Genomic DNA, 26,318 nt, shown 5'->3' with positions numbered 1-26,318 from the left:
AAGACGCCAAATGCATCTGAGAAAATAGACCAAAGTCTTTGAAAGCTCATGCTGCCAATTTCTTTCTTTAGTCTCAAAGGTGCTACGAGATCTTTTGTAGACTTCAGTCTACTTACTCAGATGCTTTGGAGGACATAGACTTAAGTCTACCAAAGCTCATGTTTTTGTAGACCTAAGCCTACTTCCTCCAATGCATCTGAGGAAGTAGACTGAAGTCTACGAAAGCTCATGCTGCCAACTTCTTCCTTTTAGTTAGCAGGTGCCTGCCTGCAAAAGATATCCTCCCCATTGCAACATCTTTACTAAGGACTGAAACAACACACAGGCATCTGACTAACATCTCCAATTGTTGTTGTTTTCTCCTGTGAGGATTTCCTGTCTGTCTCAACAGTTGTCCTTTCCCCAGATCGGCCTACGCAACTTTTCCTTCCCCCAAAGATGACTGGAAATGCTATTTTCATCCCAACTTATTTATTCGTCTAACGTGTGTACGTGTTGCATAAGCATATTACAACCACCATATTTATCCAGGACAAACATCCTATGACAACTATATTACATATCTGTTACACAGATAACAAGTAGTAGTAGTAGTAGTAGAATCCAAACTTCATCCCCTCCCCTGCCTTTCCCTCCCTACATTTAGATGATAGGACTAAACCGACAGACTTTCAGGCCCCGATGTCAGGATTTAGAACCACGGGATACTATCCGAGTCAAACTAATCCATAAGGTTTTCAGGTACAAGAGGTGGAAACAATGAAGCACTAGCATAGCACACCTAGATAAACCCTTGCAATGCTTCTACTTTGTAGTATTACGCCCAAACGCAAGGCATACGTCATCGATGCGAATGCAAGTGAGGTCCAGGAATAAACTGGTACAGAAGCAAGAATAAACCTTTACAGGGTCCACTCTGGCCAGCAAATTCTTTGCAGGTGTTGCGATGCACGCGAACGGGAAAGCCGTGTGTTTCCCTCCTCACTTGATTTTGCTCTTTGTGCTCTCGGAGCACCGGGTCAAGATCAGATCTTTACTGGGCCGCGGAGGGATGGCGGGTTGAGCTTTCGCCTGGTTGCCTTCCGTCTCCTCCTTCTCCACTATAAAATAAAAACACACACATGAGTTTTGACATCTATCCATCCACCTGCCTTTCTTTCTCCTGCCCTGCGCTCTCAGGATAGTCGCCAGGGCGTCTTAGATCACGTTTCGAGAACTAGTGAGATAACAGCATCACTTTTATCGATCGGTTGGCATGGTCTGAGTTCTTAAATGTTTTCTTTTTAAGTAATAAAACAACAATAATAATCCATTCATTCAACCAAATGTACAATATTCAGCAAAACCATTAAACAAGGACAATTGTCGGAGATCTGTAGGACCTGACTCAACAGTAATGGGTTTATTCCTCAGTTTGCCTTCCCATCCCCTTCTTCCCATTTTGTTGTCTCACAGTGCCATGTTTCTAAAAGAGACTTTATGCTCTTGGAGGAAAGGAACCAGTCTTTAGGTTTATGTGGCTCTGTGAAAGTATAGTGAGGCCGGTCGATAGGACTATAGACAAAATGGGGCTACTAAAAATGAGGGAATGGGCCTGTAAGGTTTGTACGGTGAACATATGTGAGAAGAAAAATATCCAGTGCCTTGGAAAGTCCCTTAAAGCCTGGAATAAAAGGTGATTCCCTGGTATGGCAGGAGGAGGCTATTTGAAGCCCAGTAAAAGATCTTTGGGAGGGATTAGCATTAGAAAGTACATTTTTTTCCACCTGCAAGTGCTTCATTCTGGGATTCAAAACGTTAGGGGGCTGTGATCCCTTGGCTAAAACGTAGGAATCTTCAGTGCAAGCCATGGCTAAGAGGCAAAGTGTCTGGGAAGGGCCGCCTTTGTAACGCGCCAATGTGAGTCAAATGAGATGTTTTGGGGAGGTCCCAGCAAGGACCCCCCAAACTTACCGATAGCGCTGCCTTTGTTCAGGAGGTTGCTCCTCAGCTTCTTTCTGCTCTGCACGTATTTCACACTGTTTCGCCGGTAGGTCTCCTGGCTGATCTGCTTGCGGTTTTGATTGTGGATGCTCTTGATGTTTCGGATGGTGGATCTGCCAGGTTGGAAGAGAAAGAGAAGAATGAGTTTGCGCTCGGTTAACCCGGTAGGGGAGAATGGAGAGGTGTCTTCCCAGTAGGCTTAGGCAAAAGCAAACCGCGGCAGCTTCTCTAAGCTTGTCTGTTCTGCCGCTTTAATAATGTTTGCCATCTTGGCGACACTCTGAGGTTGTCCCTGTTTTCATCTGTGAAGTCCTGGAGGGTATAGAAAATGTCTTCCAAGAGACACATACCTTCGAGGTGGGGCTACTTTGTTCTTCAGCTGGTTGTTGTCTGGGGTTTTCTCTTCGCCTGCTTTCTGCAGGTACATAGACGGGTAATAGCCGGTGGCCTCGTCCTTCCTGCAATTTAAGTTGCCACATTGTTTTATTTGCAAATAAGACAGGAGCAAGTGACATGGCAGACGCTGCTACTAAACCGAAAAACTATGACCACTGGTCTGGGTTGGTTTGTTTTTCAAAATGATTGAAATCTCCATACCGAACACAAGTGAAGATGCAACTCACTGAAAGGAAAATGTTGGCAGCATAAGCTTTCATAGACTTAAATCAACAAAAGCTCATGCTGCCAACTTCCTTCTTTCAGTGAGTCTCAAAGGTGCTACAAGATCTCTCTACGTGCTAATTCTTGCCTACATACCTATGTTTTATATAGTACTATAAATCTATACTAACATGCTTCCCATTCTTGCTTCCTCCTTCCATAATCCTCCTCTTCCCCATCAACCAAGCATCCTCTATACTTTCTTCACACTTACACAAACATTCACACACTTCCCTTACACATTTTTCACCATGACCTCCTCCCTTGCCTTATCTGGTTCGTTCCCCAATTCAAACTATACTTCCTAAATCTAAGACATAAAGTTGCTACATATCTTTTGTTGGCCTAAATCTTTTATGATGTCAAAGAAATCCCCTTTCAAACCTTACACTGAATGCGCCGATGGGGCACCAAACGTTGAGAGCAGGAGGTGTGGGTGGAATTCAGACCAAAGTAAACCTCTAGTAATGATTGAGTAGGAGCCACGTGGTCCATTCATCTCAATGGTTTCCAGAGATGGGACTCCAGGTTGGGTAATAACTTCCAAAACCAGGTTTAGTGGTCAAGGATTTTGAGAACTGTAATATTACAACATCTGAAAACTGGTGGTCCATAGTGACCAGTAGCAGCTTTCCAAGGCCTGTGTAGAAATGTAGGGATTGGACCTGGAACCTTCCTGCTGTTTGCAGAGCTTCTGAGATACAACCTGACGGATACAACCATGGCAGAAGCCTCAGAAATGGATAAAAGGAAGGATCGGCCTCTTGTAAAACGTCTCATGTGTGCATTGCCTGAGCTGATGGCAAATGCATTTTGCTTCCCAGTTTGTGTGGTGTGAGAGTTTGGATTCCTTGGGGCCCTGTGTGATGTTTCCAAAAACCCCTTCTCACTACTGGAATAACTTGTCCCATATATATTTTTTACAAATCATACTTCAGAGTACTTGGAGGCTTCAGTTGATTTTCCTTGTGTGCCTTTCTATGATGAACGGGAACCCAACAGGATGATCCATCTCAGGATCCTCTTGCCGCTAGGTTTTGCATGGCAGAGGGTTGGACTGGATGGCCCTTTGGGTCTCTTCCAATGCTACAATTCTGGTGTAATGGTTCAAATGTGCTCCATTCCTTGTCGATTGTGAACACACACACACACATATGCAGTGTCCCTGGGTTCTTACTGATCTCTGCTTAGGAAAAGCTGTAGTCATATCTAAACCAGACGGTGATGTCTATGGAAGTGATCTAAAGCTAGCTATTGGAACCTAGGCCCCAAACTTTATGGTAACATTGATCATGATGACCATCTGTCAGGGGTGCTTTGTGGTTCTGTATGGCAAGGGGTTGGACTGGATGGCCCTTGGGGTCTCTTCCAACTCTATGGTTCTCTATTACTTTATGCAGTGCTCAGTTAACGTATGGAATCCCTTTTCACTATCAAATTTTAGAAGAGTTAAATTCAGAATCAACTGATCCATCAAAGGTTAATGGACAGGTGATGGAAATAATTGCAACCTCGCTATTCAGAGACAAGATATCTTGGATTACTGGGTGCTATGGGAAGGGGAAGAGCATTAGACAGTTCCTCCGTTTGAGTATCCATGGCTGGCAATCTCACCTGACAACCCACCATCCATCGAGCAATTTATGGATCACTTCAATGGTCTCTCCTTCCTTCAGTGTGATCTCATCTTCCTGGGCAGCCATGTAGCCTTTTCGGACTGTGTGGAGCTCACCTGAGTGGGGGGAACAACACTTGAGGTTCATGTTGGATTCAAAGTTAGCATTAACAATGCTCACCAAACATGTCACTGTTATCCATAACACAGTTCCCCACTTTTATAGCAACAGCGTGTACGTTTCTATACCATTTCATAATGAACTCAGCCCTCTCTAAGCAGCTTACAGTCTGTAAGCCAACTGCCCCCAACAAGCTGGGTACTCATTTTACCGACCGACGGAAAGATGCAAGGCTGAGTCAACCCCTGGGATCGAACTCACAACCTTGTGGCTGTAGGACAAGCCACCAGGGCTCCTTATTTTGAGACGAGATTCGCCTAAATAGAGAAAGTTATTTACCTGCATAGTTGGGTTCCTGGTCTTCAGATTCATCAGGACCATCCATAGGTTCCAGGTAGGCAGCTGGGACCCAGCCTCGCTTATTCCTTTGTTGGCAGAACCACCAGCCTGGAAAAGTAATTGTGGGACGGAGAGGGATTATAAAATGTTGCTGCAATGTGCTTTCATGGAGACTGTTTAGGAAAGGATTCTTGATGGAAACAATCCCCCTTCAAAGCTTGATTCGTTTAAGTTTAAATTGGAGAGCCAGTGTGGTGCGGCGAGGCTTCCAAAAGAACAAGGTTCAAATGTCTATTTGGACATGGAAACCCACTGGATTCCTTTGGAAACATCACAATCTCTCAGCCTCAGAGGAAGGCATGAACACACACATACACACACACACACAGCCCCCAAGCTGGTTGGGGCTTCTGGGAGCTGACCAAAGTTTGGGAACCACTGCTCTATGCGGTTTACCATGTGGAAGCCAACAAGCTGGATATTCCTTTTACCAACCTACGAAAGGATGGAAGGGTGAGTCAACCTTGGAGCCCCTGGGATCAAACGCACAACCGTGTGGCTGCAGGACTGGTATTTTAACCAAAGCTTCTGGTGGGAGAGGGGGAGCTCAACATTGCTGGTCTCTCAGGAGAACGAGTGCAATTGTGTTATTTCCTTTCCAGATAAAATGGCAACAGGTGGGAAAGACTGGCTTTGCAGCAGAGGCCATGTTGGAAGGCATCTGATACCATCCTTTCCTGTTGCCACTGATGCTGGGATTCCTCACATGCTGCCTGCCCTTTTCTAGAAACCCCATAGAAGTTCCCACTTCGGCTTTTCTCCATGACATCCACAGCATATCTGCCTGCCCTTTTCTAGAATCATAGAGTTGGAAGAGATGCAGGAGCTCTCAATCAAAGCATCCCCAGCAGATGGCCATCCAGCCTCTGTTTAAATACCTCCAAGGAGGGAGACTCCACCAAGTCCCATATTCACACTACAAAAATAATCCAGGATGAATCCGGGTTGAATCCTTGTTGTTCACACACGTCCTGAATGCACACAATGCACTTTTGTGGGGGCTGTCAAAAAAAACCCCACTTAACCTGGGTTTTTCAATACCGTGGTTTTCCCCGAGTTTTCCTGAAAGATCCGCATCTACGGCAGTGCGAATAAGCTTCTGAATCGATTCGTATCGTTCGAAGGAATGGAGGCAGCTCCATTTTATCCCAAAACGATGGCACGTGTGACTAACAAAGGGGTTACAACAGGGACGTAGCCAAGGGTGTGTGTGTGCTGAATGGTGTGTGCTGCTGCGCCACCGCACCCAAGCCCCATTACAATGGTGGCACTTAGTCTGAATCCCCCACCCTTCCTAAAATCCTAGCTACGTCCCTGGTTACAATGACTCGAAGAGAAAACAAAATGGAGACAACAAACCCGATGTGCATCAGCGCGGCAATCCGCATCTCTTCGGGACAAAAAATATGAGCGTGAATGCCCCTGTAGTGTCTGTTTTCAGCAGAAGTGGTGTTGTATGTGCTTAAAGGTTGCACTTAAGCCTGTTGTCAAAAGTCAGTGGCAGAAGCACTGACAACATACTGTCAAATAAAAAAGATAGCTTTTTACCACTTTCGCTTTTCTCCACGACATCCACGGCGTCCCCCATCTTGACACCCATCTCAGTGTTGGAGCTCTTCTCATAGTCAGCGATCGCCCGGTAGGTCTGTAGGATGATGGGCCCTGTGATATCTATAAGAGAAGAGAAGCAGCGATGAGAAGGGAACGCCCAAAGGGCAGGTTTGAATCTGGGGTCTCTGGGGTGACCCTCCCCAGATTTATTTAGTGGCATTGATCTACCCATGTGCAAACTTAACACACGGCATTGGTATCTCACTTCTTCCACTTATACCCCTAGGAAGTGTCATGACAAAAGATGAAAACTAAACCAGTGATTGGCTGTTATCTAATTAATTAGTGATTTTTATAGTCATATTTAAACCAGTTGCATACTTAATTCTTAGTTCATAACTCTTTTAGTCATATGTAAACCAGCTGCATTATTATTATTATTATTATTATTATTATTATTATTATTATTGTTTATATTCTGCCTTCTTCCCAGTACAGGGACTCAAGGCAGATTAGTCATGGATAGCTAACCATAGTCACATTGTAATGCTCCTTTTTTACCTTCTGCTATCTTCTTGGAGTCCTTTGGCATTAAATAGGTTTCTGGCTTCTTGATGCTGGGAAGAAAAGAGGGCAAGGAAGATGAGAGCTTTAGAAATGTCATACACTGTATAATACGATGTATAATAATACTAGCCTACCTAACACAGCTGTTGTAAGGAATCAAAACAACATTTAAAACCTGGGTTATCTAGAATCAGAGTAGGTCCTAATTCTGCTATTGAACCACGTGGTAGAACGAGAGAGAGAAAGAATGAGAGTGAGAAAAAGGATGAAATGTTACTCGTTTTTACGCGTTAACGGTGCATTTTTAATATCTTGGTACTTGTTTTAGTGGCTGCATCTACACTGCAGATTTGATGCAGCTTGGCACCGCTTTAACTGCCATGGCTCAGTCCTATGGACGTCTGGCATTTGGAGGGAGACTCAAGCAGATTGTGAAGCCACAACCCAACCGTGCCGGGCACATTGTACACCTTGACAACACTGACAACATTGTGAATTTGTGAGCTGCATGCATCTCAAACAAACCAGGGCCAAGGAGATTCTTGGGGATCTTGGTGTGGTGTACATGGCCAAGCCATCTTTGGTGGTCTCTAGAAACAGAAGTTGGTTGGGCATCTTTCAGGAGTGCATCAGTCTTGTATTCATGCATGGCAAAATGGGGTTGGTCTATGTGGCCCTTGTTGCTCTACCAACTCTACGATTCTATGATTTTATGACTTGTGTATTAAAAAGCAAGCCAGACGTACACTTGGTTTGCAGCAGTAGTTGAGTTGGAAGTGGAGTGTGGGTGTTAACTGTGTCTGTCTGGATGTTAGCATGGTCAGATGGTGGATGCCAAGGGAGCCAAAAGGTAAGAAGAGGTGATAAAACAGATACAGATTAGCTAACAAGTGGCAACGGCACCTCAATCCCTCATTCTAAAGAGAATAGGGGTGGGGAACCGCACTTGTCGAACAGTATTAAGTATTAAGTATTAAGTCTCAGTGAGTCCTGTAGTTCCCGCCACACACATACTACACTGAGACATCATCACAGAATCGTAGAATCATAGAGTTGGAAGAGACCGCAAGTGCCATCCAGTCCAACCCCATTCTGACATGCAGGATGGACGGCCATCCAGCCTCTGCTTAAAGACCTCCAAGGAAGGAGACTCTAAGGGGGTGTCTTCCACTGTCAAACAGCCCTTACTGTCCAGAAGTTCCTCCTAATGTTGAGGTGGAATATCTTTTCCTGGAGCTTGCATCCAGTGTATCCATTTTCTATTCTCTGGAAGAGCAGAAAACAAGCTTGCTCCATTCTCAATGTGACACCCCTTCAAACACTTAAACAGAGATATCATATCACCTCTTAACCTTCTCTTCTCCAGGCTAAACATACTCAGCTTCCTCATACAGCATGGTTTCCAGTAGACCCTTCACCATTTTGGTCCCCCTCCTCTGGGCACCCCCCAGCTTCTCAACATCTTTTTTGAATCGTGCCCAGAACTGGGCACCACAATATCAAATCCTTCTGTTTTGCCAGTGTCCCACCAATACTCACTGGCCTGCTGTAGGTGGATTGAGATCATCCGGTTTGACTCTGAAGAAGTTCAAGACATGCTCACACCGGGAGATTTTGCGGGGAAGATTGATCAAGGCGGAGGAGTATTCGGAGAGCGTGTTTTGTCTGTTCTGGGTGGACCGTTGGTTGTCAAACCACCTGGGTGCTAGAAAAGGTAGAAAGAAGGAAACCCAAGACAGATGTGTAATTCCAGGTGACCGACAATATACACACTACATTATCAGACGTGGGCAAAGCAGTCATGCAAACGTGGCATAAGCGTTGCGGAAGCGCCAGGGATGTGATAATCCATGGGGCTTCTAAAGTGTAACTGAAGCTTCCCGCTATGTTTCCCGTCATGGAATCGTTTTCATAGAGCCTAGGAGAGTTACTTTTTGGACTACATCTCCTAAAATACCCAGAAAGCATGGCCGCTGGGGGATTCTGGGCGATATAGTCAAAACTTCCCAAGCATTGGGTTGTCATCCCTCATTCATTCATTTCATTGCAGTCAAAACCTCCCAAGCATTGGGTTTTCATCAATAGTTCATCAATTTCATTGTAGTCAAAACCTCCCAAGCATTAGGTTTTCATCCCTTATACTTCTATATTGAATGTTTGGGGGAAAGGGAAGGAAAAAGACCCTTTCCACTCTGACTTCACCCCAAAAACCCACATAGATACAGTGCTTTCAGACACAAGATACCCCACAACCAAGAAGCAGTTCACTCTGCAATGAACCCACTCACCTGGCAAATGTGGAATGATCCTGTTTTCTACGTTAATATCCCCGGATTCAATCGGAAACATTTCCTTCAAAGTTTTCTAAGGAGATAAGGGAAAGTGATCACGTTATTAAAAACTAGCTTACAGCCTTGTGAAAAAGTCATTTGGGGTGTTCAGGCTTGAGAATGAGCAGTTTAGTGGCATGCATCCAGCACTACAGATCCTGTGCCAAAGCAGAAGGGTTGGATTAGATATCCCCCACAACATCTTCTGACTCTATGGAGATTATTGCATTGCTCTTTTCTGTCCTTCCTTCCTAACCTAGGCATGGGTTTAAAACTTCTTAAGCATGGGTTTTATCACATGTTTTTGTGTCCAGGTCAGAGGCATCCGGTACCCGATCATGGCATCCCATACCCAACCTGGACTTCTCCCATACTCCAAAAGTGCCGGAGAAGTACGGATCAGGTATGGGATGCCACCTGGACGTCTCCCATACTTTGCAAAGAATGGGAAAGTATCATTCTTTCAAAAAGGGACGGAGAAGTCCGGATCGGGTATGGGATGCCTCTGAGCTGGGTACGGAGGCATGCAAAAATATCCGTGCTTAAAAGGTTTCAGCCCAGTAGGGAAGGATGGAAAAGTGCGGTGTGATAACCTTCTATGACTCTTTTGTTCAGTGAGGTATGCTGTGCAGAAGAGATTCAGGAAGCTGCACCCCAGTTTCAAAGGCTTCTCTTGCCCTGCAGCTTGGAAGCGCAAAAGCCAGGCACAGAGCTAACTAGCAAAACGTCGCTTTGCACATGTTCCAAAGCAATCGCCTCCTCTTGGCGTTTACTTTGCCAAGGCTCATCCTTCCACTCGCTTGGAAAAGTCCGAAACATTTTCATTTCCTTTTATGTGCCCTAATGGTTAATTCTCCCATCCTTTGTAGAGAGAGCTTGTAGCACCTTTGAGACTTGCTAAAAGAAAGAAGTTGGCAGCCTGAGCTTTGCTAGACTAAAGTCTACTTCCGACTTAAGTCTACAAAAAGCTCCTGCTGCCAACTTCTTTCTTTAATTCTGTCTCAACGGTGCCACAAGATCTGATGTTAGGCCAAAGTTGTGATTCTGTGCCGGCTTAAATCTGGAAGGAATAAGCCCTGTTACATTTGCACGCTGGTCACCAAGCTGTTATCCAATCCATGCTTCGTTTGTTATGGTCACAGCCTTAACCTAACCCTCCGAAGTTGGCACAAATCTGTACTTACGTGGAACTCGTATATTTCCGTGAACTTCCGATACACAACTTTTTCCGTGAGATCGTGCCATTTGACCAGGAACATGTAAACCTGGCGACAAGAACAAGGGAGCATTCAGAACTGGCAGGAGCACAGACTACAGAGTCCGGGGATTTCCAAATGGAGGAAAGGCATTTAAAACAAAGCTGGCCTATCCCCAACATGAGAAACATTGTGCTAAAGTCCAATGTAAAATGCTCAAACAGCATCAGAAGACAAGAGAAGCATTTGCCTCATCTCCAAAACACAGGCGTCTGCCTGACACCCGAAGGGCGTCTCCGCTCTTCCAAATGAGCCTCTTAGAGCTCATGGCAGGAAACACGGCACTGAATAATAATAATAATAATAATAATAATAATAGTAATAATGAAATGCAGAGATATAGGATGGGGGACACCTGGGTTGACAAGATGACATGTGAAAGGGATCTAGGAGTCCAAGTAGACCACAACTTGAACATGAGACAACAGTGGGATGCGGCAGCAAAAAGGCCAATGCGATTCTAGGCTGCATCAACAGAAGTATAGTGTCTAGCTCAAGGAAGGTAATAGTGCCACCCTATTCTGCTTTGGTCAGCTGGAATAATATCATGTCCAATTCTGGGCACCATAATTAAAAAAGGATGTTGAGAAAGTGGAGCATGCCCTGAGGAGGGCCACCAAAATGGCAAAAGGTCTGGAAACCTTTTGAGGAAAGAGCTGGATATATTTAGCCTGGAGAAGAGACGGTTAAGTGGTGATATGATAGTCCTGTTTAAGTATTTGAATGAGTATCACACTGAGGACGGAGCAAGCTTCTTTTCTGCTGCTGCAGAGAATAGGACCTGGAACAATCAATGCAATCTACAGGAAAAGAGATTCCGCCTCAACATTAGGAGGAACGTCCTGATGGTAGAGTTCTTCAACAGTGGAAGATGCTACCTTGGAGTGTGGTGGAGTCTCCCTCTTTGGAGGTGTTTAAACAGAGGTTGGATGGCCATCTGTCAGGGATGCTTTGATTGAGAGTTCCTGCATGGCAGGATGGCCCTTGTGGTCTCTTCCAACTCTAGGATTCTGTGATTGAACCTGAAATCTTCTGCATTCAAAACCAGTGCTCTCTTTTGGACAAGGGCTGGTTCCCAAATGCCTTCCTACAAGCAAGAAGGCTTCTTGATCGCACAAACCTATCTGTGCCACTGCATCAGTCCATCACATGCCGCTATTGTCTCCCGTGAGAAAAGATGGAGAAATGGTTTTCTTTGATCAGCCAGGCTTGGGGATTCTGAGTGCTGCAGTAGGACAAAACTAACACCCCTAAGCTCTATGTTGGGATCCCTCAGGTGCACTGTTACGCTATTCCACCACGGCATTGAGCTCCGGGTACTTACATAGTGTTGGCTCGGGAAAAATCGCTTCTCAAAGCCAAGTAGTTCAATGTGTCTGATATAGGCCCGCGAGTCCCCCATGATGGCAGCTGGATCCTTCCAGGTGCTTTTTGGCTACTCCTCAAAGTCTCCACTTGCAGCTCTCGCTCTTCTCTCTCTCCAAGTAGCGGGGCTGTGCCTGCAGCTTTTATCATTGACAAAAAGGGAAGTCTGATTTCCCCACATTGCTTTCCTCTGATGCAACTTGACTTCCCCACCCTTTTCTTTTCTTGTAACATGCCGCTTTCTTGTTTTCTGCACCTGTGGCGCATCTCCAGCGCAGAAGAGTGTGAGTCTATGATTCTAAAGGGACAACCCTGGCTTCACAGCTCGGGTGCTCTTTCACGCCAGCCAGTTATAGCCCTCCGATCCCGACTGTCAAGGCTGCATCTTATGGGGCCCTGGGATTTGCAGTTTGATAAAGTACATCGAATTCCTCACGACAGACAAAACTACACATCCCAGGACTCTGCAGGAAGCAACCACAGCAGTTAGTGCAAAGAGCGCTATTGCTGTGCACAGTCCAGTAGTTGAATCCATGGATGAAGAATCCATGGATATGGAAGGTCGTTCCATATCGACGGATTCTTCATCCGTGGATTCAACTATCCACAGCTCAAATACTCAAAACAATATAAATCCCCCTCCAAAAAACCCTTTATTTTGTGATTTTATGTAAGGGACACCGTTTTGCTATGCCTTTGCATTTAATGGGACTTGCGCATCCACGGATATCTGCAATGGGTCTATGATTCTGTGACACGGGAGAAATTGAATGTGAAGGCAAACCGGACCCATCCTGGCTTTTGGTGACCCTTTTTAAAAGCAGAATGGGGTGAGCTGAGATGGCAAGAAAGAATTAATCCGGATTGTCTTTGCCCAGTCAAGACAGTTGGAGGGTACGGTCTTGCAGTCCTAAAATTTTATCCTTAAGAAGCATTTTAAAACTGAAAAAATGAGCCACCTTTCAGGCACGACAATGAGTAACCGGGGAAAATTAAGTGTGTGACATATCCTCCGAAGCTCTGCTTCCCAGTAAGTTAAACTAAATATGACACATTGCATGACCTGATGTCACCATAGTGGTCAATCCCCAACCTCTGCAACGAAGAAAAAGTGAGGCACAGAAAACGAATCCCACAACGACATGCAATGTGTCATAGTTTGTTTAACTTCCAGGGACTCAGAGCTTGGGAAGTTATGTCATACACTTACTTTATTTTCTCATATGTCTTTTTAAACAAAAGGTAACCAGGGAGCCATGACACGTTAAACACAAGCCAATGGGAGGAAAGGTGACTGCATTTTCTATTTGCTTTCCTTTCCTTCCCAAGAACAACAACCCTGGGAAGAGGGTTTGGAAGAATGACTGCTGTTGGACTGAAACTCCAGAAGTCCCTTCCTTGGCCTTCTGTATGCGTGGATTCAACCATCCACGGCTTGAAAATATTCCCAAAAATATACATTCCAAAAAAGCAAACCTTCATTTCACCATTTTATATAAGAGAGACCATTTTACTATGCCACCATACTTAATGGGATGCGAGCATCCGCGGAATTTGGTATCCATGGAGTGAATAGCAACGGCCCACCATACAATAAAAAGGTCCTTCTTACCATGTGGCACTACACTTGTCCCTCCATATTCGCTAAGGTCAGGGGCACAAGACCCCCGTGTATATGGAAAAACCACAAATAACAAAAACACCATGTTTTTATCTGAGAGGATACCTCTCTAGGACTCTCTAGGTCCTCCAGTGAAACTCTGTGGTCAAAGTCCAACAGACACTGGCCATAGAACTGCCCTGGAGGAGCTACAAAGGCCTAGTAGAGTATTCTCTCTAGGAACCTCTAGGTCTTTCAGTGTGACTCTGTGGTCAACGTCCGACAGACACTGACCATAGAACTGAGTTGGAGGAGCTACAAAGGCCTAGTAGAGGATTCTCTCTAGGGATCTCTAGGTCTTTCAGTGCAAGTCTGTGGTCAAAGTCTGACAGACACTGACCATAGAACTGAGTTGGAGGAGCTACAAAGGCCTAGTAGAGGATTCTCTCTAGGGATCTCTAGGTCTTCCAATGCAACTTTGAGTTAAAGTTGGCCATAGAGTTGTACTGGAGGGCCTATAGTTTAATGGTCTTTGAGTCACAGTTTTGGAGAAGCACAGCTTTTTTGGGGGGGAAAGTGTGGTATGAATACAATAATGCACTATTGCACAGTAAGCCAGGATTTCCTAGAGGGTTTGATTGAGGCTAGCAACTGACTCATTGTCCATATGAGTGATTTGATCATGCTTTCATTTGTGTTTTAAGCTGTCGTTAACTGTTCGGGTAAAATATAATTTTCCAAACATTTCTGGGGAGTAGCTGGATCAAACCCAATGGGGCAAACGCTATTTTAGGCTGCATCAATAGAAGTATAGTGTCTAGATCAAGGGAAGTAATAGTGTCACTGTATTCTGCTCTGGTCAGGCCTCACCTGGAATACTGTGTCCAGTTTTGGGCACCACAATTCAAAAAAGATGTTGAGAAACTAGAGCATGTCCATAGGAGGGCCACCAAAACGTTCAAGGGTCTGGAAACGGTGCCTTATGAGGAAGCACTTAGGGAGCTGGGAATGTTTAGCCTGGAAAAGAGATGGTTAAGAGGTGATACGATTGCCCTGTCTCAGTATTTGAAGGGCTGTCACATTGAGGAGGGAGCAAGCTTGTTTTCTGCTGCTCCAGAGACTACTAGAACAATGGATGCAAGCTCCAGAAACGGAGATTCCAGCCACATTAGAAGGGACATCTTGACAGTAAGAGCTGTTCAACCGTGGGAGACATTCCCTCGGAGTATGATGGAGTCTCCTTCTTTGGAGGTCTCTAAACAGAGGCTGGATGGCCATCTGTCAATGGGGATGCTTTGATTGAGAGTTCCTGCATGGCAGAATGGGGTTGGACTGGATGGCCCTTGGGGTCTCTTCCAACTCTATGATTCTAGGAAGAGTCTAGTGGTTCTTTCAAGACTGACAAAGCTTATTTGGCATAAGCCAGCTAACAGACCGCAGTCCACAAAAAGGCCAAGGCTTCAGTCCATCATGTAAAACTTAAGGTGCCGCTAGATTTTTTTGGTGCTGGTGTTTTGGTTCTTGTGAAACCTAAGCATTTCTTTTTGTTTCACTCCTATTCAATGTGATGGAGGCCTGTGTTAACATGACTGAGCATGGATGCAAGAGGTCCGCATTTGTGTACGTGCCAGAGGCACGGCAGCTATAAGGGACGAGGAAAGAAATTGCAGCACAACTGAGAAACAAGTGTTGACTAAGACTGTGGAAATCATGCAACATGTTTACTCAGAAATACGTTGCATTGCCAAATCCATCATAACCAACTCCCTTAGAGTTGATTTTGCGGTTAGGACTGCCGCCTTTAAGCCAAGAAAGGGTGAATCCGGGGACACGGCACTATTATCTGCGGGGGCATTCACACTCACTCTTTTGTGCCAAGGAGATGCGGATCACCATGTCGATGCATATGAGGTTTGTTGTTCCTAATTTGTTTTGGGTTCACACACCTCTCTGTGTCATTGTAAGCCTGTGTTACTCACACATGCCATCGTTTTGGGATAAAATGGAGCCACCTCCATTTCCCTTGTACGATACAGAGTGATCTGAATCGACTCAGAAATTCACACCACACTGAACCATAGAGGTGGAAGAGACCCCAAGAAGGGCCCTCCAGTCCAACCCCATTCTGCCATGCAGGAACTCACAATCAAAGCATCCCCGACAGATGGCCATCCAGCCTCTGTTTAAAGACCTCCAAAAAGGAGACTCTGAGGGGGTGTCCTCCACTGTCAAACAGCCCTTACTGTCAGAAGGTCCTTCCTAATGTTTAGGTGGAATCCCTTTTGCTGTAGCTTGCAACCACTGTTCCGGATTCTATTTTCTGGAGCAGAAGAATGGGGCAGTGCAGCTTGTACCTGTGAATGCCCCATTTTGGCTGGTCTGTTTTTGCAGAAGAAGCAGGCAGTACAGGCTGCCTCTGGGTCTTCAGCCCATTGTGGGAACCAGCAGTGTGATCAGTGGGTTCATTCGCAAATCAGGAAACCCCAGAGGGAAGCCAGCACTGAAGGCTGGACCTTCAGAAAAAATATCTTCTCTACTGGTGCCATGCATTGCTTAAGAAGCAAGCATTTCTACTTGAGTTCATGTCACAGGCAAATATGTCTAGCCGGGAAGCACCGGTTATATCAAAAGTGTTATCAGCGACAAGAGAGTAGGATGCAAACTTGGCTCCATTTTAGAATCATAGAACTGTAGAAGCGACCCCCAAGGGCCATCCAGGCCAACCCCATTCTGCCATGCAGGAACTCTCAACCAAAGCATCCCCGACATCCAGCCTCTGTTTAAAGACCTCCAAGGAAGGAGGATTTTCTCGCAAACCGTTTGGTATCTCCTCCGCCACGTCAGCTTGAAACTCTTCCAAGGGGCAAGCTGCCTTTTGTAATCATTTTCAAAGCATCTGAGAGCTTTCGGTGCCAGTTGCCGGTATCTCTTTGACAAATTTACCACCACCATAAAGATGCAATTTCCTTCCCAGAGAGGGACTGAGAGCATAACTTAGATGTTTTCCTGCTCTTCCTCTTTTTGGGGGGTGACAATCTGTTGGTGTGTTGCTAAGTTGTTCATCAGAACAACTGCATTTTGTGGGAGAAAGTGCCTTTCAAGACTGGGATTGTGCATCATAGCCAATGACTCCTCACAAGTAAATTAGACAGGGGAAAGCACACACAAAAATGCTCCAAATCTGGGAAATGTTCTCCCTTTCCACCATCTTCCTCTTTTAGGCAGGAAACATTTTTGCAGCAGAGGTTTGTAACAAGAGGAATATGTATCTACAATCGCTTCCCCATCCTGCCATGATTTCGGCAATACTGCCCCCCAATAACTTCCCCAGAAGACTACCCCCATCACTCACACTTGAACCGTTATTTGTTCATGTATTTGCATTTGTTAATGTATTATTAACAAACAATATTTGTTACTGGATTTGTGAATGGATTATTAAATTTCAATTTATCAATCTGTTATTAAAAACTAGCAGCACACACATGTAAAAAGAAACAACCAAGTCAGGGAAGCCTTCCGTAACTAAATGGGGCCTTCGTTGACCTCGAAGGCTCCTTCCAAAATACATCCAGGAATGATTTTCTTTCACCAGCTTCCACTTTTCTTATTATATATTATACACCGGAGACGTTTTCCGGGCTATGAGGCCATGCACTAGAAGAGTTTATTCGTGACGACAAACAACCACCCAAAGGGAAGGTATTTTTACCAAACATCAACGGAGTCACAGACAGAATAGGGAACCTGGTGAGGAAACAACCTCCAAAGGGTTTACAAACCAACCAAGAAAATCCAGCACATGCTGTGCTTAGCAAAGGGCAAGAGAGACCCTCTCACAGCCACAGGAGTTTAGCGCATACCATGCAGCTGGACAAGTCTGCATAGGGATCATCGAACGCAGTGTTCAAACACGAATCAAGGAACACGTGAGACACTGCAGACTGGGCCAGCCAGAAAAATCAGTAGTAGCAGGACATGTTATACTATGGAGAGGCAATACGAGCAACAAAGAACTCGTTCTATGGTGCTCGTATTGCGTCCGCTGAGTCGCGTCCGGCAGAGTTGTTCAGGGTGGTCAGGGAGCTAACTCAGCTCCCTCCCGCCCTGAACCAGATCCTTGAACCTTCTAAGGCCTGCTGTGACTTGTTTAACGACTTTTTTGCGGATAAAACTTCTCATATAAGCGAAGGTCTGAACGCCGACATTATAGCAGAACCTAGAGTAGAAGTGTCCAGAGCCTCCGTGGACTATGTTAAACTGGATCAGTTTGAGTTGGTGAGTACCGAGGATGTGGACAAGATCCTCGGAAGTGTCCGGAAAACAACCTGCTCTCTTGATCCCTGCCCCTCGTGGTTAGCAGCCCAGGGGGGACCGGCGGTAACATTGTTGTTACGCCGGATAATTAATACATCTCTGAGGGATGGGCTATTTCCATCGGATCTTAAATTGGCCATTGTAAAACCGATCCTAAAAAAGCCCTCCCTCGACCCCCTGGTTCATAATAATTATCGGCCTGTTTCGCTGCTACCGTTTTTGGGAAAGGTGATCGAGAGGGCGGTTGCGATCCAGCTTCAGGCGGTCTTGGATGAAACGGATTATCTGGACCCATTTCAAACTGGCTTCCGGGCGGGTTACGGGGTTGAGACTGCCATGGTTGCCCTGGTCGATGATCTCCGTCTGAGCATCGATGGGGGAAGCGTGTCCCTGTTGGTGCTCTTGGACATCTCAGCGGCTTTCGATACCATAGACCATGGTATCCTTCTGGGGCGCCTGGCAGAGGTGGGGATCGGGGGCACTGCGCTCCAGTGGTTCCGGTCCTACCTCTCCGGGAGGTCCCAGATGGTGCAGCTGGGAGACGTGTGCTCTGATGAGAGGCCCCTTAAAACTGGGGTCCCTCAAGGAGCCATTCTGTCTCCCATGCTATTTAACATTTACATGAAACCGCTGGGAGAGATCATCCGGAGACATGGGGCGCGGGGTTATCAGTACGCTGACGACACCCAAATTATTTTCTCTATGTCTCCGACTGATGCAGTGACCGGGGATGGCGTCTCTCCTCTCGTGGCCTGTCTGGAGTCAGTAATGGGCTGGATGAGGGAAAACCGACTCAAATTGAATCCAGAGAAAACGGAGGTACTAGTGATAGGTTCCCCTGGTCCAGGAATGGCGGTGGTTCCACCTGTCCTGAACGGGGTCACGCTCCCTGTGAAGGACTCCGTGCGCAGTCTGGGAGTGCTCCTTGACTCGTCGCTTCACCTGACTGCTCAGGTGAATGTGACGGTCAGGAGCACCTGTTATCAGCTTCGGCTGATTCGCCAGCTGCGCCCATACCTGGCCCAGAGGGACCTAGAAACTGTTGTACATGCTCTGGTAACTTCGAGACTGGATTTCTGCAATGTACTCTACATGGGGCAACCCTTATACCAAACTCGGAAGCTGCAAATAGTGCAGAACATGGCAGCCCGGCTGGTCACTGGTGCTCCCAGGACCAGCCATATAACACCGGTTCTGAAAGACCTCCATTGGCTGCCCATTCGCTTCCGAGCCCAATATAAGGCGTTGGTAATCACCTATAAAGCCCTAAATGGCTTGGGCCCAGGATACCTGAAGGACCGCCTCTCCCCGTACATTCCGCCTCGCACCCTCAGAACGTCTGGGCAGCAATTACTGAAGGTGCCTGGGGCTAGGTTGGCCTCCACTACACGGAGGTCATTCTCCACAGCTGCCCCAGCCCTTTGGAATACGCTGCCCACCGAGCTCCGCTCGTCTACCACCCTGGCCCAATTCAGGAAGGATTTAAAGACCTTCCTGTTCCAACAGGCATTCCCCGAATAAAATCCTGTGGGCCTCCCTCCTCTTCCGTGGCCAAGAGGATGGGCTATGGGGCTTTTGTTGGTTTTTTTTCTGTATGATTACTGTTTTGTATTTTAACTCTTGTCTTGATGTGTTTTGATTGTATTTTAACCCATGTTGTAAGCCGCCCTGATTTTTAGAAGGGCGGGATATAAATAAAAATTTTATTATTATTATTATTATTATAAACCATCCCAGGCATAAAATACTGTTAACACTGAAATCCTGGACCATGCCAAGAACTATCAGGTCAGGATGCACAGGGAAGCAATTGAAATCCATAAAGATGTGGATAATTTCAACTGGAAAGAAGAAACCCCCAAAGTGAACAAAGTCTGGCTACCAGTCCTGAAGAATAGCAAAATGAGGACTGAGCAAATGCAAATGGGAAACTATTCAGAGTCAGGGGCTTTTCCAGCAGATAATGATCACCTATTAGCAGACATTGATCCTCTTTTGCATTAGCCTCCCATCCTGAAGCCCTGGCATCAAGAACAGAACAATACACACACTCACCCGGCTCTCTTCTATGCCAGCATTCTCTGAAGATGCCAGCCACAGATGCTGGCGAAACGTCAGGAATAAACTCGTCTAGAACATGGCCACAGAGCCCCCCAAACCCACAAACAACTACAGATCAGTGTTTTTTAACGTGCTGCTATGAGCTGGCGAATCAGGCTTACCTTTTATCGCTCTTTTGCTCTTCCTAGACGCTTAGTAGGGGAGTTTGCAGGCAGGTGTTGTTTATCGTGTTGGTTGCAAGAAGGTGCACACGTGGCTGCTGTGGTGGATTCAGCTAGAGGAGCTCATTGCTTGGTTCACTGCGGATCTGCCACTCTGCCTGTCATGTTTCTCCAGTTGTCTATCCTCTGTCCCAATACGGAGGCAAGAACGAACAAAGAAGCAAACCACCTTCCAGCAATACACGGAAAGGGGAAAAAACGGGAGTCTAGGCATGCATTTGTAAAAAGGAATTGGCTGTCAGAAGCTTTAACCGAGGTCCGTCTGCACATGATAACTTGAGACAGCAAATCTGATGGCATTTGGTCTGTCTCTGTTTCCTCCCCTGATAAGAGCCAACTAATGGCTTGAGCAATGGACTGAATCCCAGCTCAGCCTTGGAAGAACGACCATGGATTATTTGGCAAACGTTGTAATCTGAATGAACTGTTTTTAAAAATTGGATGGGAATGAGGGAGGGAACAGTTGGGAGATCCTCGTGTTTTCACTTCGGGTTAAACAAGGGTGCTCCTGAGCATGTTGAAAGTGCCTTCACCCCTGTGGTGAAACCACAAGATATTCACGTGAAACTGAGATTAGAGAGCATGGAGCACAACCCCAGAGGGACTTCTCTGACAACTCTTTCCACTTAATGGAAGCAGAGTTTAATCCACGAAAGCCCATGCTGCCAACGTCTTTCTTTCAGCGAGTCTCAAAGGCGCTACAACATCTCTCTACGTGCTTATTTTTACCGGCTCACATGGCTATGTCTTTGAATTCTTCCCACCTTGTTTCTGATACCATTTCTTCCGCCAAGGCACGGGTTCAAAAGTGGGCAGAGCCGTGGCAAAATTTGTTTTTTAAATCGAACTTCACCACCTTTTGTTTTTCCTTTGGCTGCTTTGAATTTGCAACCAAGCTTCCCAGAAGACTTCACAAGAGACCCAACTTGCCTGGAAATCAAAGTGTTTTAAATGTGGCTTCTTTCGTTTCCCGTTCTTTCTTAAAAATGCCAGAAACAAAAGCGACCAGAGCTCTCATTCAGGAAGCACATTGCGTGGGGGGGACATCCTATAAAAAGAAACAAGGCAAGCATTGTGCTTATAAGTGAACCTAAGCACCTGCGGGGAATTGCCAAGTTTGCAGACTATGGAAGGAGCCCATAAACTGGCAAGAGAAAAGAAAGGGTGGTGGTGATGGCGATCTTCTTAAGAGGAGCAAGTCAGAAAGGAAGGCCTGTTCCAGACTGCCAAAATAAAGCTGCTTCGGGTCTCTTTGGAGGCATGCTGTTTAAATGATGCATGCACCCTAAGAATCCGGAAGCGGCACCAAAGCTGCACTCCAGTGCTTAGGAATGGAGTGTGGCTTTGGCACGACCTCCGGACTCTTAGGACCCATGCATCATTTAAATAGCATACCTCCAAAGAGACCTGAAGCAGCTTTATTTTGGCAGTCTGTAACAGGCCGAAGATGATGATAATAATAATAATACTTTTATTTATATCCTGCTTCTCTGTCACTAGGGCAACCGAAGCGGCTTACAATTAAAATTACACAGAATACAATCCTAAAATCTAATCTTCCCTCCCCCCCAAAAAAAACAACAATTAAACCCATTCCTAGTTTAAAATAATCAACTAAAATAACCAGAGATGGGTAAATGGTTAGAGAGTACGTCATTCACTTGGTAGTAAACTCAATCTGAGGATAAAGTGAGCGAGAGATGCCCTGACTTGGAGGAGAGAGCAGGGCTCAGGGGTCATGGAAAGCTTGGAGACGTTTCCCCAAACAGCAATATCATTGACATTTCTGTACCACTTCAAAGCGAATTAGCACTCACTCCCTAAGCACTTTACAGCCTGTAAGCCAATTGCCCCCAACAAGCTGGGTACTCATTTGACCAACCTACAAAAGGATGGAAGCCTGAGTCAACCTTGGAGCCCTCTGCTAGGATCAAACTTACAACGTTGCGGCTGCAGGACTAATACCTGACCCACAATAAATCCCCTCCTGTTTTAGAAATCTTTCAAGGGCTGCAACAAAGGTGGAGCTGTCCCAACCTGAGTGCCCCAGATTTCCTGCGTACGTTTATCAATGTACGCATTGCCGCTTGCTCAAGCGAATGGGGTACCGGACAATGGAAAGGGTTGTCACAAATGATCAACGGTGTTGGTGGTCTACATTCCTTGGAACGGTTAATGAGGAGTGTGACTCTTGCCATGTCCTTTTCCAGGACACAGTTTGCACTTTCCACCACTGAACCATAGGTATTCCATGCTCACAAGTCTTCATGGGATATTTGGGTCCCCCTGACTCTCCGAATTTGGAGTTTCACATAAGGTTTTACCGTTGTTGTCGAGGTCCGTCAAGACAGCAGCTTGATAAAGAGTTGAGGTTTTGTCCTCTGCTAGGAAGACGGCCTGTGACTAGAGTTGAGGAGAGCCACAATAAACCTGATATATCAGTATCAGAGGATTTGTCGTTGTTTACCACGAGGCCAAGGGAACTCCAAAGGTCCAGTGTGGTATCAAATGTGCACAGATCCCATTTTGTGTGAGGCAGCGACCATGAAGAAGAAGTACCACCTTGAGTGTGTGTACCTTTTTGCATCAATGTCTATCTGCATCCAACTCAAGACCACCTTGTCAAAGGCTCTTTGGAAGGATTTCCCAAAGTACAGCTGCCAGTGTTCCATTCAAAAGCATGGAACACCTAACTGCATCCTCCTTTTTGCTTCCCCCTCCAGGTTAAGAGTCTTTGTATCTGTGGTGCAATAATAAATAAATACAACAGCATCTCTTTCCCTCTTAAAGAAACCTTTTTTCTTTCTCTAAGTCAGAGATGCCTCCAGTAGATGGTGATTTTTGTAGTTTTGTGGGATATTTGGCCTTCTCTGTCAGGGAGTTCTGGTGCTACAAGAAACTACAGATCCAAGAATTCCCTAGCATTGAGCCTTGGCAGTTACAATAGTGTTGAACTACTGTATATACTCATCTATAAGTCTAGAAACGTAGGTAAAAAAATTGACCCACAAAAAACCGAGTTGACTTCTCCATGAGTCAATGTAAGTACACTTGTCCCTCCATATGCGCTAGGGTTCGGGGCACAATACCCCTGTGATTATGGAAAAGCCGCCAATAACAAAAATGCCATGTTTTTACCTGAGAGGACACCTCTCTAGGAATCTCTAGGTCCTCCAGTGCAACTCTGTGGTCAACGTCCAACAGACACTGTCCATAGGACTTCGCTGGAGGAGCTATAAAGGCCTAGTAGAGTATTCTCTCTAGGGATCTCTAAGTCCTCCAGTGCAACTCTGTGGTCAACGTCCGACAGACACTGACCATAGAACTGCGCTGGAGGAGCTACAAAGGCCTAGTAGAGTATTCTCTCTAGGGATCTCTAAGTCCTCCAGTGCAACTCTGTGGTCAACGTCCGACAGACACTGACCATAGAACTGCGCTGGAGGAGCTACAAAGGCCTAGTAGAGTATTCTCTCTAGGGATGTCTAGGTCCTCCAGTGCAACTCTGTGGTCAACATCCGACAGACACTGACCATAGAACTGTGCCAGAGGAGCTACAAAGGCCTAATACAGTATTCTCTCTAGGGATGTCTAGGTCCTCCAGGGCAACTCTGTGGCCAATGTATGACAGACACTGACCATAGAACTGCGCTGGAGGAGCTACAAAGGCCTAGTAGAGTATTCTCTCTAGGGATCTCTAGGTCCTCCAGTGCAACTCTGTGGTCAACATCCAACAGACACTGACCATAGAACTGTGCCAGAGGAGCTACAAAGGCCTAATACAGTATTCTCTCTAGGGATGTCTAGGTCCTCCAGTGCAACTCTGTGGTCAACATCCAACAGACACTGACCATAGAACTGTGCCAGAGGAGCTACAAAGGCCTAATACAGTATTCTCTCTAGGGATGTCTAGGTCCTCCAGTGCAACTCTGTGGTCAACATCCAACAGACACTGACCATAGAACTGCACCGGAGAAGCTACAAAGGCCTTGTATTCTCTCTAGGAATTTCTAGGTCTTTCAGTGCAACCTTTAGTTAAAGTTGACCACAGAGTTGCACTGGGGGACCTAGAGATTCCTAGAGAAAACATATTAATCAAATACGTGAATAATCAAATCCACAAAAATCAAAACTGCAAATATGGAGGGATGAGTGTACTGTATCTGAACTCTTATTTATAAGAAGGAACCATCCCTTGGTGAAAAGCAAGAGTATAATCTGTCTTGGAAGCACCGACCCCTTCTACTCTCTCATCCATCCAGCCTTAAGAGTAAGCCCAAAAATTTGGAATTTTGTAAGTTCTTTGACATTCTTTTGCTTTGCTTCATTCTTTGGATCCTTTGCTATATGGCCCTAAGTTTTACCCTCGACTTTTCCATGGGCCATAGCAAAATCCATAATTTTGGGCCCAAAACTTGCCCTCGACTTATAGGCAAGGTAGACTTACAATCGAGTATACATGGTACATTAATTCTGCAGTGTGATAGTGCCCTCCTCTAAGATACACCTTCAAACCTGATTATCCTTATTAAACTGTATTGCTATCCTTATTAAACTGTATTTCTATCCTTATTAAACTATCCTTATTAAGCTTTCCTACCACGTCTGTTTCTGCCGCTGCGTCCCTGGCCTGCGTCTCCTTCCATACCATGTCCGTCTTCTCCCCGACAAACGTCCAAACAGAACACGCCGGCGTATCAAGACCAGTGCGACCAGCGTCAGGAAAATCAGTTTTTATTTGTTTATTAAAAACATATGAGTTGAGAGATATATCATAGGAAAAAAATTATTTCAAATATACAGATACTATTGTCCAATTAGCCATTAAAGGAGAAAGGGAAAGAAAAGTTTCAGTGGACACATTTCAACTGCTGCCACCAACGGATGGGGAAAGAAAAATTAAAGTAAAACCTGAACTACGGGAGACGACTTTCTTCTTCATTAAAAGCCCCGATGCATCTAAGGGCTGTTACTTAGAAAGGCAGGCATTTTAATTTTATCTTTTGCAAGTTCCTGCAGGTCTTAATGACCCCAAAATGAAAACAAAACACCTAACAATCATCAGTCATATATGTCCAGCATTTCCTTCTCCATTTAGGTCTTTGAAATATTAAAAAGGCGTAGTGAAGACGTCTCACTGCTTTTAGGCCAATTCCCAAGGACTTTTTTGAACAGAGCAGACAATTTCTATCTAAAGAGTAGAAAAGAAAGGGGTTGGCTAAGGAAAAGGTGGGGATGAATGGATAGAAGGTACTTCTCTTATACAGTTATATTACACAGCCCAGGGCCGTCCCAGCAAACTCTTCGCAATCCTGGATGCTTTTGACTAGAGAGTGAGGAGGAAAAACAAAACGGCAGAGGTTGAAATCAAATCAACTTGAGGCTAGCCATTCTACAATATATATATATATATATATTACTACTTGATACTAAGGTTTAATATTTTTGTTTCTTGAATGCCAAAGGTTCAGCTGGGCTAAAATTAAGCTAAAGTGGACCCAGGGACAAAAAGGAGCACAACAGGGACACTGCCAAGTTAAAGGACCTACAGAATGACAGGCCGCTAGAAATGGACGTTGGACCGTGAACTCTGCGATAGCTCTGAGATTTAGGGTCCGTCTCCTATCTTTAAAAAAAGCATCCGAACACCACCCTCTGCTCCCTCTTCTTTATGACTATCCTTTTACCCAAATGCCGGCAAGGTCTACCACGTCGACTCTGGCTCCTGTTTTATCTGAGCGTTGTCTTCAGTCTGTACCGAATCTACGGAGAGAAAAGAAAGAAGGGTCTGCAGATATTTTTCATCCTTTAAATAAGTTCCTACGGAATTCGTAGGACGCTTTATTCGTTATTGGCTCCTAATGTTCTTGCCCTTATAGTTTATTTCCAAAAATTAAGCTTTTACATTTACATGGTTACAGAAAATAGCCCCAACCAGGGGCTACAAAAATTGATCTGGCCTTACTCTAAAAATGAAGCCATGTGGTTAATATTCTCTCATTATTGTTTTGGTTGTTTTATGGACAAGGAATATATGTTCAAAAGAACAGCTGCTTTTTTTCCCCTTATCAGTTAATTTTACTTACCTTCCTCTACTGATACTTGTACTATTTGGTCTGGTTCAACCGGCTCTGAAAAAAATGCATTACAATCATTTTTAAAATATATATAATTATTTGGGTTATTTTTATTACAGAGAACAGGATTGGGAACACATAGCTATCTAGAAGTTGTTGCACTGCTACTCCCATCTTCCTTTACATATGCTGACTAAA

At 45.3% G+C, this 26,318-nt stretch overlaps 2 protein-coding genes across 10 annotated transcripts in view; both read right to left on the bottom strand.

The window, feature by feature from the left end:
• Nucleotides 1–287: 287 nt before the first annotated feature.
• Nucleotides 288–21,089, bottom strand: LOC149287141 (neutrophil cytosol factor 1-like). 3 transcript variants are annotated; one of them, XM_089493456.1, is made up of 13 exons: nucleotides 19,987–21,089; nucleotides 14,318–14,464; nucleotides 11,807–11,987; nucleotides 10,411–10,491; nucleotides 9,185–9,260; nucleotides 8,436–8,601; nucleotides 6,891–6,946; nucleotides 6,327–6,449; nucleotides 4,719–4,826; nucleotides 4,258–4,375; nucleotides 2,334–2,441; nucleotides 1,954–2,096; nucleotides 288–1,100 (listed from the first exon to the last, which is right to left on the bottom strand). In XM_089493456.1, the coding sequence occupies exons 3-13, from the start codon at nucleotides 11,882–11,884 to the stop codon at nucleotides 982–984; spliced, it is 1,176 nt and encodes a 391-aa protein (XP_089349582.1). In that variant the 5' UTR covers nucleotides 11,885–11,987; nucleotides 14,318–14,464; nucleotides 19,987–21,089; the 3' UTR covers nucleotides 288–981. The 3 variants fall into 3 exon arrangements, with proteins under 3 accessions (XP_089349582.1, XP_089349583.1, XP_089349584.1); XM_089493457.1 differs by lacking the exon at nucleotides 14,318–14,464; XM_089493458.1 differs by lacking the exons at nucleotides 11,807–11,987; nucleotides 14,318–14,464.
• Nucleotides 21,090–24,761: 3,672 nt separating this feature from the next.
• LOC149287140 (general transcription factor II-I-like) overlaps nucleotides 24,762–26,318 on the bottom strand; it is a 58,078-nt gene continuing 56,521 nt past the window's right edge. For all 7 annotated transcript variants that reach the window (XM_089493462.1, XM_089493465.1, XM_089493464.1 and 4 more), the window contains 3 exons: nucleotides 26,130–26,174; nucleotides 25,731–25,806; nucleotides 24,762–25,369 (listed from right to left, as the gene is read on the bottom strand). In XM_089493462.1, the coding sequence (XP_089349588.1) occupies nucleotides 25,748–25,806; nucleotides 26,130–26,174 (104 nt within the window). In that variant the 3' untranslated portion in view covers nucleotides 24,762–25,369; nucleotides 25,731–25,747. The remainder of the gene's footprint in view (nucleotides 25,370–25,730; nucleotides 25,807–26,129; nucleotides 26,175–26,318) is intronic.

The sequence above is a fragment of the Sceloporus occidentalis genome, unplaced genomic scaffold (genome assembly GCF_023333645.1).
Source record: "Sceloporus occidentalis isolate IW3139 unplaced genomic scaffold, rSceOcc1.0.p SCAF_64, whole genome shotgun sequence".
Taxonomy (NCBI): domain Eukaryota; kingdom Metazoa; phylum Chordata; class Lepidosauria; order Squamata; family Phrynosomatidae; genus Sceloporus; species Sceloporus occidentalis.
Note: the sequence above shows the minus strand (reverse complement) of the source record. Positions and strands in the feature narration are given on the sequence as shown.

What these genes read in the sequence shown, in the direction of transcription:
- LOC149287141 (XM_089493456.1), bottom strand. Translation starts at nt 11,884, where the DNA reads ATGGGGGACTCGCGGGCCTATATCAGACACATTGAACTACTTGGCTTT. An exon ending in AATCCACCTACAGCAGGCCA is followed by an intron (nt 6,947 to 8,435) that starts GTGAGTATTGGT and finishes TTTTCTTCCCAG; the next exon opens with CATCAAGAAGCCAGAAACCT. An exon ending in AAAGTAGCCCCACCTCGAAG is followed by an intron (nt 2,097 to 2,333) that starts GTATGTGTCTCT and finishes CCAACCTGGCAG; the next exon opens with ATCCACCATCCGAAACATCA.